The following is a 19,292-nucleotide window of genomic DNA, read 5'->3' as shown; positions in this document are numbered from 1 at the left end:
GCGTTCCGGGAACGTTTCATTTACAAATTGAGCACTGGATAGAATCAACCATCGGGGCTTTCCACATGCTCAGTTCATTAACATTAATTACCGCCACACCCAAATTTCCTGGTTTGGAGCCTTACAAAAAGCCATAAAACTGAGGAAAATTTCCAGCAACACCATAATTTTTCTGCTGAGCTGTGTTTCTGTGTAGCGTACAGATCACCTTACACTGTTCACTCATCACTTCATTCTATTTTTGTGTGGAGTAGAGATTGGAGAGTAGAGAGGAGTAAGATTGCCCCACCCCTACGGACTTACACACACACACACACACACACACACACACACACACACACACACACACACACACACACACACACACACACACACACACACACACACACACACACACACACACACACACACACGGCCGGACGTTTCCGTGCATCCATTGCCTCGCCCACGTGCTCAGAGTTTTCCCTGTTCCTGAGAAATGTGTGGGAACAAACCCTACCTGTGCGGGACCTGGACTGACACCACCCAGCCCGGTCTGTGCTGGCCCAGATGTGAAACCCTGACCTTTGTTTACAGAATATTTTGACTTCAGCTCTTGATTGAAATTTGGAATGATTGGTAAGAACTTGTGTCCTTTTAATCTGTCACTAAAGAAGATGTGTTCTATGGCGCTCTACACAACAGGGTCAATACAAGAAAAGTCTGGGAATGTCTTTTAAGCTCATCTCTGTCCAGACCTTTTGGTTCTGTTTTTAAAAAGATTGTCCAAACATTTCATTACAACATTGTCATTCCCAGTGAATAAACCCTAAATTAATGGTGCTTTTTTAAATTTTTAAATGGGACGTATGCCATTTTTCAGAAGTTATAATAGTCTAATGGGCTTTGCAAAACATTTTAAAGTTTTTTGGATAAATTCTCTCCCACATGAAGTGATTTAATCTGTTTTTCTTGACTGTTTCAGGCCTCTGTCACTTTAAGAAAAGTTTTGGTCCCCTTTTGTGACATCACAATTAAAATTAACATTCTGACAAACATTTTAGACATTTTCAATCATTTGATGCATTTATATCTTATTAAAACACTTGTAGTTACTTGAACAATCAGTTTTAGGTGGCTTGTGGTTTAAAGTCAAGGTCAGCGAAATTGATTAAATGTGTTTATAATGCTAATGATTAAATGCTAACTTGCTAACCAAATGTTCCGAGCTTGGCAAACATACATTTGCTTAATATGAGCATGTTGGCATTGTCATTGGAGAATCATGTTTGTATTTGCCTCAAGCTCAAATGACTGCAGGTCAAACCTGCCGAAACCATATCCAAGCTTATTTACTCATTCTTCCATTGATTCAGAGCACCTTTAGCTTAGTGTGCAATTACAACCCTCTGTCCTTTTTCGTGTTCATGTATTTCCAAATTCACTGGTATTGCAGGGACAGTTTATGAGTTAATTTATTTATGAATCTCACTTTCTGGCCTGAGAAAGGCCATAAACATGTAGGAAGCACTCATGTCTTGCTACATTTACGTGGCTCATTCATTGAAAAAGTGAATGAGTTTTCCTGATTTATTCTAGTGTCCATTAAACCTTTGATAAAGATTACTAAACTTAATGACCTTAAAAAATTGGTAAAATTGGTGAAATTCTTGTTAAACCAGCATTGACCCATAAAGCATCCAATGCGCATTTACCAGCAAGTGAAATGCTGCTCCTGTTATGTCCAAAGGTACCGGTTGCAGTATAAACTATAGCTTTGGAGGACAGCCAGCATTGCTACATATTTTTTCTAGAGTGGTTGTAATGGCAGCTGTGCGCCATTTGGTGTCTGGAGTGTTGCTAAGGAGCGTTTTGATGATGTAGGCTGCATATTGCCTTGTCAGGGTGTGCGTAAGCACAGGGCTCTTAACACTGACGTGGACGTAAAATGCAGGACAGGCAACGCTGCAGGAGGAGTGCTTGTCTCAGACCTCCCTCCCCACTCCCCGGATAAAAGTTTGTATTGATCTGTAGGCTTGGAAGAAAAGGATGCACAGACAAGCATAATGGTTAAGCAAGCAAAGCAGCCGTAGCGACTCATTTCTCTCTCCTGCTACTTTGTTGGCCTGGTCTGTCTTTGTTCCCGCTTTTATAACCAAGTGTGCTCATTAAGTCCCACATCTTCCTTATTTCTCTGCTGCAGTGTTGTCCTCCTGGGCTCTGTATTTGCATGCCGTCACACATACACAAATACACACACGTACACTACTGCGCCCCCCCCCCTCCCCCATTGTTTTCTCCGTCTGTGTCTGCCACCATCAGACAGAGAGACTGATAAAATCTGTTCCAATGCCCTCTCCTCCTGTTTTTTTCCACTCCCTCTCTCCTTCATGTTGCCTATGTAGTTACATTTATGTGCATGAGCAGGTGTTCCGCTGAACAATATTGTTTCATTCGAAAATGTGGCTAAATCATAGTTTTCTGCCCTGTCTTGTTATCTGTATTCACATAGTGTGTGGACACGTCACTCTGCTCCCAGAGTGTGAGCTGAACAGCAGGTTGCATGCATCATCCTTGCATCATACTGCAGTATGTCTCCCACACCAGTAACCCTTCAGCGTCTGTGAGAAGGAGCTGTCTGGAGTCAGCTCACGGCCATCGCACCGTTTAGACATTAGCATGTGGCTTATATGACTTCCATGACTGCGTTTGCACCAGTCAAAGTGAGGGAAACAAGGACATGCTCTGTGAAGGGAGGAGCTGCATTTTACCGGGCGCTGTTATTGGTCAGAGTTACGTTCTGCTTTCCTGTAAACCTCTGTCTGATTGGTTTCTGCTTTACATTGAGCATGGCAGCTGCAGTTGGGAAGACCTGCCCCTTCTTTTCTCTGCCTTTTCATACCTTTTCTGTTCACATTAATAACTGTCTGAGAGCCCACTGCATCACATGTGCTGACCTATCCCAGCTCAAGGATGCCAGTTTTTTTTTTCTAGTGAATAACCACGTAAAGTTTCCTAATTACTTTCTGCTGGATAGCGTGCAGGGGGGCTGGAGTGACGTCTCGCCTGCAATCTCCCTCCATCCCCTCTCTCTCTCTCCCTCTCCTCTGTATCACTTAATCAAGACATGGCTTTCCCTTTCCTGTTCATTGCTGCCTCCCTCCCTCCTGCTCTCCTACATGTTTGCCCTCGCTCACTTCTCTGGCTGTATTCCTTCCACCTTCCTGCAGCGTGATCTTCAGCCACCCTTAAAAGACGTTCTACAAAAGGTTGTAGCTTTTGCGGCGACGGTTTCCAGTCAAAAGAGTAGTTTTGTTAACACCTGTCTGTTTTCACAATTCACAGCAAGACGAGCAAGGACACGCAGCAGAGAGGTCAGCGAAGAGGATGACAGCCGAGGAATAGAGCGCGGTGAAGGAGGTTGAGGAACAGACGGAAGTAAGAGAAGGACCTGGAACTCCAAAAGTGCCTACCGTAAGGTTTCTTCCTACGAGTCTGCTGGATTACAGCGGGAGAGTGTTCAGTGTTTGTTTGGCCCTGAAAGGAGGCTATATTTTGTCCTGACACAGTCATCCATCCCACGTTGCTGAGCTGCGGTCCCGACATACCCTGAGCCAAGCTACAGCTTTGTCTCATCTTTCCAGAGTCATCACAGTGTGAGGTTCTGCTTTTTGGGCCCCCCACTCTTTGTCAGGTTGTACATATGCAACCATAACCGAGCCACAGTGACTGCTCCAGGCCTGACCATGTTGACATGAATCTGAATAAATCTCACAGTGGCTGTCAGCTTATTACAAGTGAGTTTACAGACATATCTGGATAGATCACAGTGATGTCTTTGGAGTAGTTTTCTCTTTTTTGTTATCTTTTTTGAGGCAGAGCTGGCCTCTGCTCATAGTTAATCTCCAGAGAAACTTCAGCAGACACTTTCTTGAGAAGAACTAATAAACATCTCCAAAATTACACCAAACAGAAGGACTCTGACTGTTTGCACTAGAGAAAAAAAGATTTTTTGCATCTTTTTCCTTTAATTTTTTATTTTGTTGAATCACCATTAGTCACCCTTGATCTGGTTGGGCATTTTTCCATCTATTTGTTCCAACCTCAGCTTGGTGTTTGTGAGCGTCTCAGATGGCTGTCAACATGACCATGGGACGAGACACCAAATGGCTGACCTTGGAAGTGTGTCGTGAGTTTCAGAGAGGCACCTGCTCACGGTCTGATTCAGAGTGTAAGTTTGCACATCCCTCACGGAGCTGCCATGTGGAGAATGGTCGAGTCATCGCCTGCTTTGATTCACTCAAGGTAACAATGCCACAGACATAACACACATCTGTTTCTGCTGTTTTACAATGTTCTCTATGATACATGTCAGCTTTGTGCTGCTTTTTGTCAATATATGTGAGGTTTCACCTCCTTTATGACACTTCCTGATGTTGTTTAAAGATCAAGTTTTCTCATATTTTTAATACATTTGCAGTGGTCTCTAGTAGGAATGAATGTGATGCAAGTCGTTTTCTGGGGGGAAAAGCTCTGGTGCACCAATTTGAGGACATAAGACAGCCGTAAGAGAAAGTTTCTTTAGACGGCTGGATTTGGAGCCTTATTACCTGATATTTAGACATCTGGTCTCAGATTGGATAACAGCAACACAACTATACCGCTGACTCCAATTACTTTGCAATGTTTATGTTATATCTCCACAAATAACACAAGTCTGGATGAGTTCTGCTGTGTGGTGGAGTTGCTCTACTTTCTCTGCTGTCTCCTGGATGTTAACAAACAACAGCCTTCCCCATCAAAAATAGTCTCCTACTCCTATCTCCTGCATTAGTTTCTGATAGAAAATAGATGGCGAAACTCCAGGATTTGAAAAGCCTGACAGGTCTGTGTCACACTGTCAGTTAACATTCATGGACTCACCCATCTTGACTCATGACAAGGAAGGCTTTTGTTGGTTTAGCGTCCAGGAAAGAGCAGAGAACATCTAGGCTAATAGAAGCTAACCGTTAGCATTAGCAACTCCACCTCACAGCAAAACAAGGGTGTGTTATTTGTGGAGATAAAACATCAATGTTGCAAAGTAAACAAAGTTATGGTAGACTGTTGTTAGCCAATCAGAGGCGAGATTAAAATATCAGGAAATAAGACTCCAAAACCTGCCATCTGAAGCTACTTTCTGCTCCAGCTGAATTTTCCATGCTGATATAGGTGCTTCTGTGCTGTGCGCCCCTCCTGAGTACGATTCACAAGGCAGTCACTCCTACTAGAGACCATTGCAAATGCATTGATTAAATGAGTGTACCACACCTTTAAAGCAACTTGTCTATCAGGAGAGGAGTTTATTGTAAAATGATCATGTTAGAAACCTGAAACCGCTCAGGCCTTCTACCAACTGTTTTATCATCATCAGAATTGTTTCACCAGTGCACGCTATCTATTTTGGTATTAAGAAGAAAAGGACAATATATTATTACAACAAGTGTGATGTCTGAGTCAGTTCATGTCCTAGAACTATTTTTGAATTATTGTGAATTTCCAGCTCGTCGTCTTAAGGAGCTTCAAACCAAAGCTTAATCCCAACAACAAAAGTCCACTAATGTGGTAACTAAATGTAAACAGCAGTGTGGATGATATTTTAATTGATAAGCGATCAGACAAGTTACTCGCACTGACAAAATCTTTCTTTGGATGATCAAAACAATATTTGAATTTTGTGAGGATCGTTGTGGTATTCCTTGTTTTTGCGAGGTAAAACGAGAACAATTCTGAATTTGAAAGCTAAAAGCTTTTATCTCTTCTTACTGCTGTGTAAGACCATTTGTTTATTTCAAACTGAAAAACACAAATGAAAGTAGGTTTTGGTGATTTCAGTCCCAGATTAATAATAGGGAGTAGTGTTGTGGTGGAAGCAGGTCTCTGTATGGTCTTTTTAATGTTCTCCTCTCCGCTGTCTCCAGTTTCTACCTGACCTTTGGAGTGAGTTTGAACATGTGTGGTTGTTATTCTCGCATGTCTTTGGGTTGGCCCTGATATGGACAAATGATCTTTCCAGGATGTGCCAAGAGGCAGGTTTCTAAGAATCCTAGACAAGATAAAGTTGCTTGGAAAAATAAATTGATTAATTGATGTGAAACGGAAATTTGCTGGCTCTAATTTAGGAAGACGCTTCATAAATAAAGCTTTGATTTGATTGTTATTCTTTGTAAGTAAATGCTGCTAGCTTCATGTTTTATGGTCCAAAAGTTTAAGCTTTATCATTTCTTTTCCCTCTACATTTTAACTGCGAGCACGTTTTGGAACATTATTAGGTTCTTACTAGGGAGTATTGGTCGATATTGGCATTAAAACATAATATCAGAAATTATCAGTAATAGGTTTTTATTCTTTTAATGACACAACCTTTCTATAACATGCACATATTATACATCAAAGTCTCCAGCTACCTTTCCTCTTACGCATCCATCCATTTTCAGCCGCTTATCCAGAGTTGGGTCATGGGGGCAGCAACCTAAGCAAATAGGCACAGACTTCCCTCTCCCCAGCTACTTGGGCCAATTTCTCCAGGAGAATCCTAAGGTGTTTCCTGGCCAGGCGAGAAACAAAGTCCCTCCAGAAAATGGCATCATGAATATTCATGATGTGTGAAGATCTCACCTCTGACTGGCTAAAAGCAACACAACTCTTCCACTGCCTCCATTTGCTTCTTTCTTGGATAAAAAAAATACAATGCTGATGTTTTATCTCCACAAATAACACAAGGCTGAAGTAGTGGTGTCATGTTGTGGAGTTGCTAATGCTAATGGTTAGCTTCTAGTAGTCGTGACATGCTCTACTCTCTCCTGGTTGCAAAAATCAACACATCCTTTAGTGATCGCGATCCAAGGTGGGTGTGTCCATGAATGCTAATTTTCCCTGTGACGTAGGAGAGACTGGCTTTTACTGACCCTGTTGTTTTCCTGTTCATTTTAGTTCTGCAGCTAATGCAGGCGAAAGGGGACACCTTTCACGCTCAGCATGTATATGCAACTCAGAGTGACCGATCATATTCCAAAAAGAACAAGTATTACACAGTTTCTCAGTGAACAAGACCTTTAATCATTTAAATCTGCACCACAGCAAACTGACAGGAAACCATCACTCAACCGGCTTGAAATGTGTTCAACAGATTATCTCATCTTTTCTCTGTGAGGCGACAGCCCCGCCTTCACACTGTACATGCATTTCCTTTGAGTTTTTACATTCTGGCATAAATAACTCGTTTCTGTTTATGCTTACTTTAAACATAACTATTTTTGTTATGCTGTCATCAGTTAGTTTGTTGAGGCATCCATTACCAAATGACTGTTTACCTTTTTCCCAGTTAAAGAAAATATATTACTTGAGCTGGGAACATTTCTAAAGCACAAAAGAAGTTACATTTTTAATAACATGTCCCCTCTATAACAGTAAAATGCTTATTGATATTATTGTTATGTAGCTTGTTATTGTTCTAGCTTTCATTTGGCAGAAGTGTAACCTGCTGATGCTCTGTTCCTCGGTCTCTGCTGATGTGGGCCAGTTGTTCGTGCTGCTTCACCAACACTGCTGCGGCTCTCCTGACTTTTATACGGTCTCCCCCTGAGCAGAACCACACCATCAGCACTGTGTGCATACACGGACGAAGAGCAGTCCGAGGACTGATGATGCTTCACTGCATTTTAAAGGAACTTCGCTAATCAATGACCATTTATACCAAAATCAAAACAGACAGTGGACGTGCGTCCGCGCTTGTGGAAGATTTTGCTCCAAAGCTTTTCTGTAGCAAAGAAGTGAGTCCTAGACAAGGAGCTTTCTGTCTGAGTGCAGCTGCTGTCTCCTCGCTTATTGAGTTAGAATTTATTATTCAGCCATTTTTCTGTGTTATGTCCTACAGAGCAGGGGGAGATGGAGACGAGAGAGACAGAGAGACGGGGCCTAGCAACAGCACAGGAGTGCCTACCCATTGGATAGTTTGATCTATCTGAGTGGCATGGCTGTTTTTAGCACAGAGCAACAGCCTGGCTCTGCACTGGTCGTGTAGAGGGGAGCTGGATATTTGCAAAAGGCAGTGAGGAACCATTAAAAGATCATGTGAAATAATCTGATAGAGAAATGACGTTTGTATCAGCTGAAGGTCGAAGCCGTTTATCCACAAGGGCGTAGCAGCGCCGTAGTGTCAGCACAGTAAACAATATCTCCTTACACCTGTGCCTTTAGCCGGAGTGTGTTTGATGTTTACACTCAGCTGATGTTGTATTTGGTCAGCTGACCTGTAGCACTAACACTCTGTCCCCCACAGAGCTACTGCTCAGCATCACTCCTTCCTGCTTCCCTCCCCCACACCTCCATCCTTTGTTAATTTTATGGATTTATCTGCTAATGGCTCTCTCCCTATATCTAGCATCTTCAGGCCGACACACCATCCGATGTCCTTCTCTGCTGCTCCTCCATTAGCGCTGTCTGCTCAGTTTGAATAGGCTGCAGAGAAGGGAGGGGTTGCCACTCTTTACCTTGTTAACCGAAGTGCTGCTGTCATCTCATATGATTAGTGTGGACATCACATACATGCACATCACCCAACAGTTGATTAAATTGCAATTTCATATTTCGTAGACATTGGTGTGGAGCAGAAACTGAGAATACTTCTTGCACATTTATTGTTCCCCTCTTTTTGTGTGGATTTTTGTTTTTAAAGTGTATTTTTTTAATTGAAATGCAACAGTTTGGAGGTTGGAACCTGCAAAATGTATTGGAATGTTTATTATGTGAAGTGCCTTGAGACGACTCTGGCCGGGATTTGGCGCTATATAAATAAACTTGAATTGAATTTAAATGAAAAATCATGGACTACTTAATTGGGCTTCTTGTGACAATGATAAAAAAAGGCAGACACACTATGCATATTTGCTCATGTTTGTGTATTCAATTGTACTCCGAAATAGATTGAAAGAGCCCATACACAGAGCCTGCTCCTGACTAAAAACACAAAGTTACCAGGATGTTGAACACAGCTGTGTGACGTGCAGCATTGCGGATCTCTTCAGAAATCATATTTATTAATGTCCCAGCTTTCTTTTCTGCGGGAGTGTGGACTTTCTCTGTGTTGCATAGTGTGTTGCTTCGGCAACCAAAAGGAGATTCCTGACCTCTCCTCAGCACCGCTTTCCATTTGTCTCCTCCTGTATCCTAGTTTTAAGCCTCTATAGCAGCGCTTCAGTTGCATTCATGCTCATGCTACCAAATTACAAATTCAGAGTTGGGATTAGTTTTAGATCATGTTTATCATAAAGTAAACCTACATTAGGTGTTTTTTTAATCCATCTGAGTTGGAACAGGAGTGCTGGGCTCATGGGACTCAGTCCTCATTATGAACTCATCCCTAAACACACAGCCTGCTGACGCAAAGCTTGCTCACATCTTCGGCGTGAGCCGAGTGGTTGCTTGTATTAACCCCTGTGCCCCTGCAGACCTGATTTCAGATGGCTGCATGTTCACCTGTGTGTTTTTTGTGTGAAGGATGTGTGTGAGGAAACTGGCCATAAAGGCTTGTTTTATGTTATATGGCTCTCATTCTGCCAGCCCTTTTTTATGTGTTTCCATCTCAGCACGTTATTTATCACAGTCGGAGTGTCTGTAATACGACACCGATTTGTCATCAGACCACTTCATTTTTCCTCTGCCTAAGTGCAGCCTGCTCCCCTAGTGCTGGTTGTGTTGTGGGGTAGAACAGAACGATCTCGTCTGGAGGGTTAGACGGCTGCTGTCGGCCCACAGGTTTATGGAATACTGCAGATGACCTGCAGTGTGTCTTTGTGTCCCTCTTGTCTGAAAAGAAGACTTTTTACAAAATGCGGTGAACTTCAAAGCTATTCTTTCATCTGATTTTGTTGGCTTGCAACAAATTATCCTTATTTGGAAAAACTAGAATTTACCCTTTGTATGCCTTTTTTGTGTTTGTCCTTAATGGGCTCCTGTAGTAACATAGTGCAATAAAAATGAGGTTTATAAATAAAGTTATACCAGTTTATCTGCATGTGTTACATGCTATGTAGTGTTCTTTAGACAGATTCCCATTATTAAGTGCACTCTGTTTTATACTTTGAGCTTGTTTTCTGTCTTTCTTAGTCCAACAGGTTTTCTGTAGTTGTTTTTGTTTGAAGTTACATCCACCAGGTGGGATTACATGACCAGTCACACCAAGTGGTGGGAGTTTACCAGATGTTTCCACTTTTATTTATCTCTCAAGTAGATTTTTCTGTTGTGGCAAAGTGGAAAAATCTCAAGGTGACTCAAATGTTGTTGAATAGTTTAATGCTGACCCAAAATTCAAAAAGCCGAGTTCGGAAGATCAGATTCTAATTTGACTAAAACATTTCAGCTAAAGGTTAAATTTGACTTCCCCTCAATTTATGGAAGGAGACTACTGAAATCAAAACCCACCTTTGAATGGTCTGGTTGCATTTTGTGTGTGTGTGTGTGTGTACATGTTGTCACCCTGCTCTGTCCCGTCTCTTCTTCAGGGTCGCTGCACACGAGAGAACTGTAAATACCTGCACCCACCCCCACACCTGAAAACACAGCTGGAGATTAACGGGAGAAACAACCTGATCCAGCAGAAGGCTGCAGCCGCCATGTTGGCTCAACAGATGCCGTTCATGCTGCCTGGAGCACAACTGCAGCCAATAGTGAGCAGTTTGCAGTTTGATCTAGGATGCCTCACCTCATTAAAGCAGTTCAAAGAAATATATTTAAATATATTTTTATGCTTTTTAATGATGTAACAAACACAACCTTTTTATTTGATTCATTTCATGCCACAAACTCCTGGTTGTTCAGTCATATTTTGACATTTATTTTCATTTAATAAAGTTACATTTTGTTAAAACAATCAATTTAATGCAACAGTTTTTCCACATTATTCAACCTCCAGCCTTATTTATTGCTTAACTATTGTTCTTGTTGACATTTGCTCTGTTACTGTGGTCTCTTTTATTCAGACAACATTTCCTGTGACCCCCTCTCTGGCAACAAGTCCTAGCATGGCCTTCAGTCCATATCTCAGCCACATGGGCCCAGCTATGGGTCTGATGCCTGAGCTGCTTACCAGCACTCCCCTACTTGTCCCTGGGAGTCCCACCGGCATGGCAGCAATGGGGAATGGCACCTCTGCACAAAAACACACACGCACAGACAAGCTAGAGGTATGCAGCCCGTGTGCTGCTGTGGCGTTTCTATGTTTAGTCCAAGTATGATGAGAGGTAGATGTTGACCAGTGTTCCCATTGGCCTTGCCAGGTTTGTCGAGAATTCCAGCGTGGTAACTGCACGCGGGGCGAGAACGAGTGCCGCTACGCTCACCCTCTGGAGGCCAGCATGGTGGACTGCAGCGAGAACTCAGTCATTGTCTGCATGGACTACATAAAAGGCCGCTGCAGCCGGGACAAGTGCAAGTACTTCCACCCACCGGCTCACCTGCAGGCCCGGATCAAGGCCTCACAGCACCAAGCCAGTCAAAACACAGCATCCGCACCCTTGGTGAGTCGTCCTTGGGGGCATTCACTCTGAGCCATGTTCATATCTGTAGGGATGAACATGGATTTGTGAGGCTTCCTTTAGGAAATGTTTGTAATGAACACCCATCACTGAGCTGTGAAGCAAGTGGGGATCAGCTGTAACGTGGTTTTATTTTAACGGTTACAATGAGAAGATTGAAAACATAAAAGGATAAAAGATAAATGTTCATTCCTTAGTTGTTATTTAAATTTTTAGAAAAGTCAACTGCTGCTGGTTTTACTGTATTTTGTATATTCACCAGTGGCCCAAAACTATAACTCTAATGAATCGTTATGCTGCAGAAAACTATGAACAATCTGGCTGTTAGCTTCAGAAGACCTATCTTCCTAAAATTCCTTCCAGATGCTTTAGATCTTTTGTTCATGACTGAGACAAACGATCTCCCAGGGCTCACACGTTAGCAAAATGTTTGTTTTATTAACGCGGTTCAAGGTTGCAACTTGTTTATTTCAGTTTTTCAAAGTACGTTTTAAATTATTCTTTACATTTTGAGCAGAGATCTTGATGCATAAACATGTCTGAGTCTGTCTGGTACTTCATGTAGTTAAAATTAATTTTGTTATATGCTGCTGCAGATTAATGTTTCAGCACTGTCCCTGTTTTATAAATAAACCATAGCACTCTTTTGCTCTTTGCCTGACCTTTGAGCTTTCCTTCTGCCTTCTAGAACATTTTTCACTCTGCAGCGCCCTCTTGTGGTTGTAAACACATAATTAGGTTTGTGATTAAAACCTGAAGGCCTCCAACATAAACTTTATTTTCACGCTAAAGTAGCTTCAGAAATCTTTTTTTGCATCTACGTTACACCATTTGTTGTTGAGAGATGCTATTTTCTTTTATTTTTTCTTTATATTCCATTTCTCCTGCTGGTCAGGCTTTGCCTCCAGGCGCGGCGCAGACACTACCAAAAAGGCCGGTCCTAGAGAAGAGCAATGGCGCTGCTGCCACAGTTTACAACCCTAGCATGTTTCACTACCAGCAAGCTCTGGCTAACGTGCAGCTCCATCAACCAGCCTTTTTCCCATCTGGTGAGTCTCTAAATGTAATCTCAGTTCATGGTTTGAGATATCTCTGCATGAATAAAAGCATAGTTTGTCAGACTGTGAGGATGAGGTGGCAATTATATATGTTTTTCTCCTCACACTTCTCTTTCTTCTATTGTCTCTCGTGTTTCCCTCATTTGAACCATCTGAGCCTGCTGAGTGATGAGTTGTCGAGACCCCAAACATGGTTATGACTGTTTTTTTAAAGCAACAACACAGTGTTTTTGGTACTTTCATTATTAGGATAGTGGTTGTCAGCTTATCACTCTCTGTCAGACCATGGGTGCACATTTCGTTCAAACACAGTATCACCACAGAGAGCCAGTGTCTCCTCATCTAAAACAGAGAGGAAGGGTTGCTGTCACAATTAAAGAGAAGATTAAGATCAGAAACAACTAAGATGAAAGGTGGAAACATTTACTGTATAAAAATGTAGTCCTCAGGAACAGGAAGTCCCTGTTTAAAGCTGAAACTAGCAGACGTTCCCCTTTTTGTCGGATTAAAAACGTTTGATCTCAATCACAACGTTAAGATCTGATGGTGCCAGCTAACAGCTGTACTTGGCTCCTGGCAGATAGCAGAGTGACTGGTGGTATGTTATCAGTCCTACTGTGAAACTCCTCTATAGCTCGGCTTCACTGCGTGGCGGGTTGGCGTTTTTTCAGTCCCAATTATAAAAACGGTCCACACAACCGACCTGGACCACACCATTGATGGCACTTTTGGGGCTCCCTCCAGTTGTAGGTCTATAGTAAAAGGTATCGGAATGGTTAGGGCGGAGCAACAACACAGTCCACTGACTGGGGGACAGAAACACGTCACAACCTGCAACAAGCGAAACAAACCCCGGTGTTCCATTGTTTGTATTTTCAATAGTTGTACATGGATGTGAGAAAAGGCCGGCAAATAGCAGCAGGTTTTGGTCGGCTAGGCCCAAACATTCCTCACCATCGTCGGCGATAGCCGCATTCAGGACAATCTAGGCGGAAAGTAGTGAAAGTAAAAAAAAAAACCATTTCTTATCAGATGGCAACTGAAGGATTCAAGCAGACGTCGGAACAGTGTCGGGCCAAGCTGCAGAAATTAAAAGCCTAATATAGAAGAGTTAAGCACAGCAACAGCTGGAGTAGAAATGGGAGAATACATGGAGGTGGTACCATGTACTGAGAACAATTTATGGCCACAGACTGGCAAACCAAGGCAGGCCTGGACTCGGCAATCACGAGTCACATGTAGAGCCTGTCGGTAAGCATTTCTTTGTTTTGTCTTTTAACAATGCAGACCATTAATTGCAGCACAAAAATACTAAATAGTTACACAACTTATTTATTAAATTGCACATGATGTCAACAGTACGTTTAACCCTACCTGCCAAGTGAGAGGCCAAACGGGCAAGCCTCACCTATGTCAGTGCACCCCAGGGCAGCTGTGGCCACATCGTAGCTCATCTCCACCAACGCGTGATTGGGTGCATGACTGATTGTGTTGTGAAGTGCCTTGAGGGGCTGTAGAACCCTCAGAAGGTGCTACACAAATACAGGCCATTTACCAAACTGTGATTGAAACGTTCCCCTGAAATTGCAGACCCCTACTGGTCCCCGCCGGTTCACAATGACCCGCCCCGCCTCATTCCGAACCGTGCGGTGGAACCGAGGCTCTAGTCGAGAAATCTAAACCAACTGTGTTAGCAGTAAATTATTTTGCTCTTCAGGTCGGTCTAGCAATGTTCCATTGTAGCCTCAACAGCTACAGTTGGCTCAGCTAAGTTTTGGCTGAGCCAACCACAGCACCTTGTTTGTTTTTGTGTGGCCTTTGCACCAGAACTGAGTCGGAGGAAAACTGGAAAGACGGCATCGGCTCAGGAATGGCGCATGTTTGAAACTGTGTTGGTATCAACTTTGGACGATTTCGACTGCATGAAAGACACAAGCACATCCGATATGCATCTTCGTCTTCTTCGATGGTGTATGGCGGACTGCCCTGTTGACTGATTTTCATCACTATGAATAAGTTACATTGTTCTTTACTCTGATTGGCCCTATTGCTGTCCATTTGCGTACAGAGACAGTATTTATTTGTATTTATCAGGGACTGTAGATTAATCGTAATAAATATAAAACCCGAGAAAGCTCTGATAAACTACAGTAAACATTGATAGTAATAACAATGCCATTGACGTATTTGAAGGAAACATGAAATAAGGCCAGTATGAGACAGTAAAAAGTCAAGTATTTAGCACATAGACTTACTGTTGCTTTACAATATTTACTCTTCTGGACCATTTCCTTTCATACACATTCTCAGTTCATTAAATACAATTGTCAGATCCCCCAGTCTGATTAGATTGTATGGTTGTGTCTTTGTTGGTGAGCAAAGCATTTTCTCTTACTCCATAACTGGGTAGCTAATGAGAAATGAGCTTTTCTTTCTCTGATTTCGTTTGCATGTCTCCTGTTATCTTTTTCTGTTCATGTATCACTCGACTTGTGCCATGATTTTTTAACTTTAAACATTTTGCCATGGTAACCATATCATTCCTGTCCCCCTCCCTCCCTCCTCCTCCTTCCTGCCCACATCCTCCTCCTCTTGTCTTTTGTCTGACTCGCCTGAATTAAAGTTCCCATGATGCACGGTGCCACCTCCTCCACTGTTTCGTCGGCCTCGACCCCAGTCACCAATGTTCCTTTTGCTGAATCTGCAGCTTCCAATCAGGTTTGCTCTTTCATTTCAGTTCTTTTTTATTTTTATTTTAGCTCCGTAGGTCGTGGTCTTTTTTTTTTTTTTTTTTTTTTGTTGGTCGATAAATTCATCTGCTTGTAGTTTATTATGTTTTCATTTCATCCATCATCACTTTCAGTATTTTTGTCACATGAGCAAATGAAAGCTACATAGGAGAAAGGAAACAGTGTTTAATTTAAATATCTGACTTTTCAATAACACCTTATTTGTCTCAGTCTTTTGCTGTTTAAGCTAAGGCCCTTCAGGGTTAAGTGCAAACTTACTCAGATGTATGAAGCTGTTGCTCTGAGTGACAAAACTATTCAGATCACCATCTAGCCTGGCAAGCCAAACTTTGCAAAGCAAGAATTTGGTCTAGTTCACTAGGCTAATCACCATCTGTGGTTGTTCCACCTTATTGAGGTATGGGTAAACTAAGTGATCCAACAGAGACGCCTCCTGGTTGCATACGGTACTACACTAACATCTTATAGTTTTTTCAAGGAGTCAGATTTTCTTGTAAACCTGTCTAAGTGGTCTCTATCAGCATGTTTTCCTCTGAGCTTTGGCTACTTTCCCCTCATTTTCAGACATTCTTTTGTTTTTAAACCACTTAACACTGACCCTTGGATCATTCGGATCTAAAAATGCTCTATTACTCAAAGGATGAACCAACATTGTGTCAACACCACATTAAAGCCTCTGTCTGTGCGCCGTAGGGCAGCTGTGGCTACATTGTAGCTCATCGCCATCAGTGTGTGAATGAGTGTGTGAATGGATGATTGATGCACTGTAGTGTAAAGCGCTTTGGAGTCCTTACTCTGAGAGGCGCTATACAAGTGCGGGGCATTTATCATTTAAAGAACAAGTTTTATTAGTAGCAGTCTGTCATATGTCCATATCCTGTCTCAAAAAACATATTTTTTTCATTTGTTATAACACATTGTAACATAAAATGGTATTTTACCACCAACACACTGATTCCCAAGGAGCTATTGGCTGAAAACTTTACATGCAATAAATGGCAAACTAAAGTGGGTTTGCATGGGTCTACAATTAACTGGCGTCTAATTTTGAAAGTGCATTGATTTTATTAAAGTCCTTCAAAATGTGTGAAACTTATTACTAAAAGTTATTACATTACAATGACATGTACGTTTATGAGATGAGGTAGTAAAATATAAATATGTTTAGTGTAAATTTAGTGTTTGTGTAAATCATTACCTTTGTTAAGGTGCAGAGAGATTCTGGAAGATCACAGAGGAAGTGGTTGGAAAGTGCTAGAATTAGATTTTGACAAACAAGGGTAGACTTAACAGGAGTTACAGGTGTGTGGAGGTGATGTGTTTCTGGGTTAATGTGTGGATCTTCTTATTATTTTTGGGCTTTTAAATATTGAGTTTTTGTTTTTGAAATGTATGGTGTGTGTGCGTGTGCGTGTGCGTGTGAGTGTGTGTGTGTGTGTGTGTGTGTGTGTGTGTGTGTGTGTGTGTGTGTGTGTGTGTGTGTGTGTGTGTGTGTGTGTGTGTGTGTGTGTGTGTGTGTGTGTGTGTGTGTGTGTGTGTGTGTGTGTGCGTGCGTGCGTGCGTGTGTGTGTGTGTGTGTGTGCGTGTGTGTGTGTGTGTGTGTGTGCAGAGGAGCCCCCAGGGAAGAATAGCAGCTGTTTTACAGCAGCTAATAGGGATTTTAATAAACAAACAAACAAACATGTTTTACTTTTTATAAAACACTAAAACAAATCCACATAATCGTTGATGGAGCATTATCTGGACCGTGTGTACAGATTTTAAAAGACACAAATTTGACATCCTGCTTATACTGAAATTCAGCAATTTCCTCAGTTAAGCTCGCAGACCAGCGCTGTCACGATCAGGTGCAAAGTCTTGTGTAAAAATACACCTTACAAGACTTCCAGAAAGTCAGGTTGATGGAGACCACATTAAGGGATTATAAAAACAGTCAGGATTATTGGAGACAAAATATCACGAAATGACAGGCTAGAACAGAATTATCTGCTTTAAGTTTAATAAAAATAAAAGAAAGCTATCGCACTAGAGTCGTGTATTAGCCTTCTCTGTTCTGTCTGTCTGTCTGTCTAATCTGACAGATCTAATGATAATTTACAAATTGAAATTTCTCTCCCCACCTCCTCCTCCTCTTCCTCTCTGTCTGCCTCCTCTTTCTTTCAGTAGACCCTTCAGAGATTCTGACCTCCGACCCAGTGGAGCTCCAGTGCGTTCCCATGGAAACTCATTTCTGCTCCATCCCCAAGCTGCTGGTGTCAGCTCCAGTGGCTCTAAACTCAGTAAGCCTTTCACGAAACCCCAGTTAAAGTTCTTAAAACCCTGCAGCGCTGCAGCAAACGCGTGCCTCGCCCACAGTACACACCAACCCAGTGGCAGAGACTTCTGTAGAGAGAGAGAGACTGTTCATGCAATACAAGCCTGGAATTATTTCTGCTGCTTTACGGCAGCCATCCCAGTGCAAAGAGACCTTATGAGCAATAGAGCTCCCTTGTTCTGACAGCCATACATGATCACACACACACACACACACACACACACACACACACACACACACACACACACACACACACACACACACACACACACACACACACACACACACACACACACACACACACACACACACACACACTCACACACATTAAAGACTAAATGCCCTTTACAGGTTGCAGCCATGACATGAAGCAGATTTTATGGTTCCATCATCAGAAAAAGTTCTTTCTGGAAACACAAACTGACCTGCTGCTGTCGAAAACCATAACCTGTTGTTTAAGTGTTTTAAACACAACAAACATGTATGTTGTACTGTGTACTTCATCACTGAGTTTGTTCTCCTGGTCTCATCCTGCCTGATGATGTATCAGGAAGTTCATTTGTTTGTGCCTTTCTGTTTCTTTTCCTTCAAAAAGAGTAAGCTTGTTTTCCAAGATTATTTAACAGAAAAATGTGGGCATGTTATTTGCAATTAAAGGTTTTACTGATTATAGGTTTCTAATGGATTCACGAATAGCTTTTAATGAAGGAATACGTTATCAAATTGTATTTCTTGTGTTGTGGTAATGTAGGAGGATGGAAATCAGTTTTTCCTTGTTTATTTCTGGGTCGTAGCGTGTTATAACAGGGATGTATTCACTTTTAGTTCAAGGGGATGAATGTGGGCTTGTTTGTTAAGGTGGTGGTTCTTATTTTTATTTTGAGAAACGATGATTAAACAAGCAAACTGCCTTAAAGCAGTTGGAGCCGTTTTCTTCATGTGACAGTTTGTGTCTTCAGAAACTGCTCAGGTACTAAAAGTAATGAGTTTGAGCAGGGATGTAATTCTTCTTTGGTTTGTGATGGGTAATTGTTCAAATAGAGTTTGTTGATACATTCTTTTCAAATCTTCAATACACCTTAAAGAGCAAGTCAACCTCAAATAAAAAATTTTGCTGATAAACTGCATAAATGAGTGTCTAATAGTGCAGTAGACATGTGTAGTATTTTTTGGGCCTTTTGATGCATCTTATTTAAAGAGATACTTTCTAATTTTTCCATATATTTAAATAATTTCCTTGAACCAGTATGCACTAAAATGACCCTTTACAGGGTTAACGAAAGGCCCCCCAGCCACTATCGCCCCCTGTGGCCAGAATATTCCACTTGCAACTTCAGAGTACCAGTCTGGTCTGTTGGGACTTAGAAAAATAAATTCAGATGACATACCTGGCGCTGCAGTCCCATTCCTATTAAAAATAATTTTAAAAAATCAACCTAAATCCTTCATTATTGTGCCCTCTTCAGGTTAGACTTGTTGTTGTTTATGTTGTTTATGTGCTTAGCAGACGCTTTTTCCCAAAGCGACTTACAATTTTTTTTTTTAACCTATAGGGCATGTTGTGATAAAAAAAAATGCACTACATTGAATTTGAATCAGCCATTGGTTCCTTGTGACC

General features: G+C 41.8%; 1 protein-coding gene across 5 annotated transcripts; it reads left to right on the top strand.

Annotated features, from left to right (window-relative positions):
* The first annotated feature begins 3,320 nt into the window (after window positions 1-3,320).
* mbnl3 (muscleblind-like splicing regulator 3) lies at window positions 3,321-17,961 on the top strand. Of its 5 annotated transcripts, none has more exons than XM_070550770.1 (8): window positions 3,553-3,776; window positions 4,088-4,284; window positions 10,521-10,685; window positions 10,998-11,201; window positions 11,295-11,534; window positions 12,448-12,601; window positions 15,234-15,328; window positions 17,527-17,776. In XM_070550770.1, the coding sequence occupies exons 2-8, from the start codon at window positions 4,111-4,113 to the stop codon at window positions 17,542-17,544; spliced, it is 1,050 nt and encodes a 349-aa protein (XP_070406871.1). In that variant the 5' UTR covers window positions 3,553-3,776; window positions 4,088-4,110; the 3' UTR covers window positions 17,545-17,776. The 5 variants fall into 5 exon arrangements, with proteins under 5 accessions (XP_015803856.1, XP_070406871.1, XP_070406877.1 ...); XM_070550776.1 differs by having other exon boundaries at window positions 17,524-17,756; XM_015948370.3 differs by lacking the exons at window positions 3,553-3,776; window positions 15,234-15,328 and adding an exon at window positions 3,321-3,453 and having other exon boundaries at window positions 17,524-17,961.
* The last annotated feature ends 1,331 nt before the right edge of the window (window positions 17,962-19,292 follow it).

The sequence above is a fragment of the Nothobranchius furzeri genome, chromosome 1 (genome assembly GCF_043380555.1).
Source record: "Nothobranchius furzeri strain GRZ-AD chromosome 1, NfurGRZ-RIMD1, whole genome shotgun sequence".
In the NCBI taxonomy this organism is placed as follows: Eukaryota; Metazoa; Chordata; class Actinopteri; order Cyprinodontiformes; family Nothobranchiidae; genus Nothobranchius; species Nothobranchius furzeri.
Note: the sequence above shows the minus strand (reverse complement) of the source record. Positions and strands in the feature narration are given on the sequence as shown.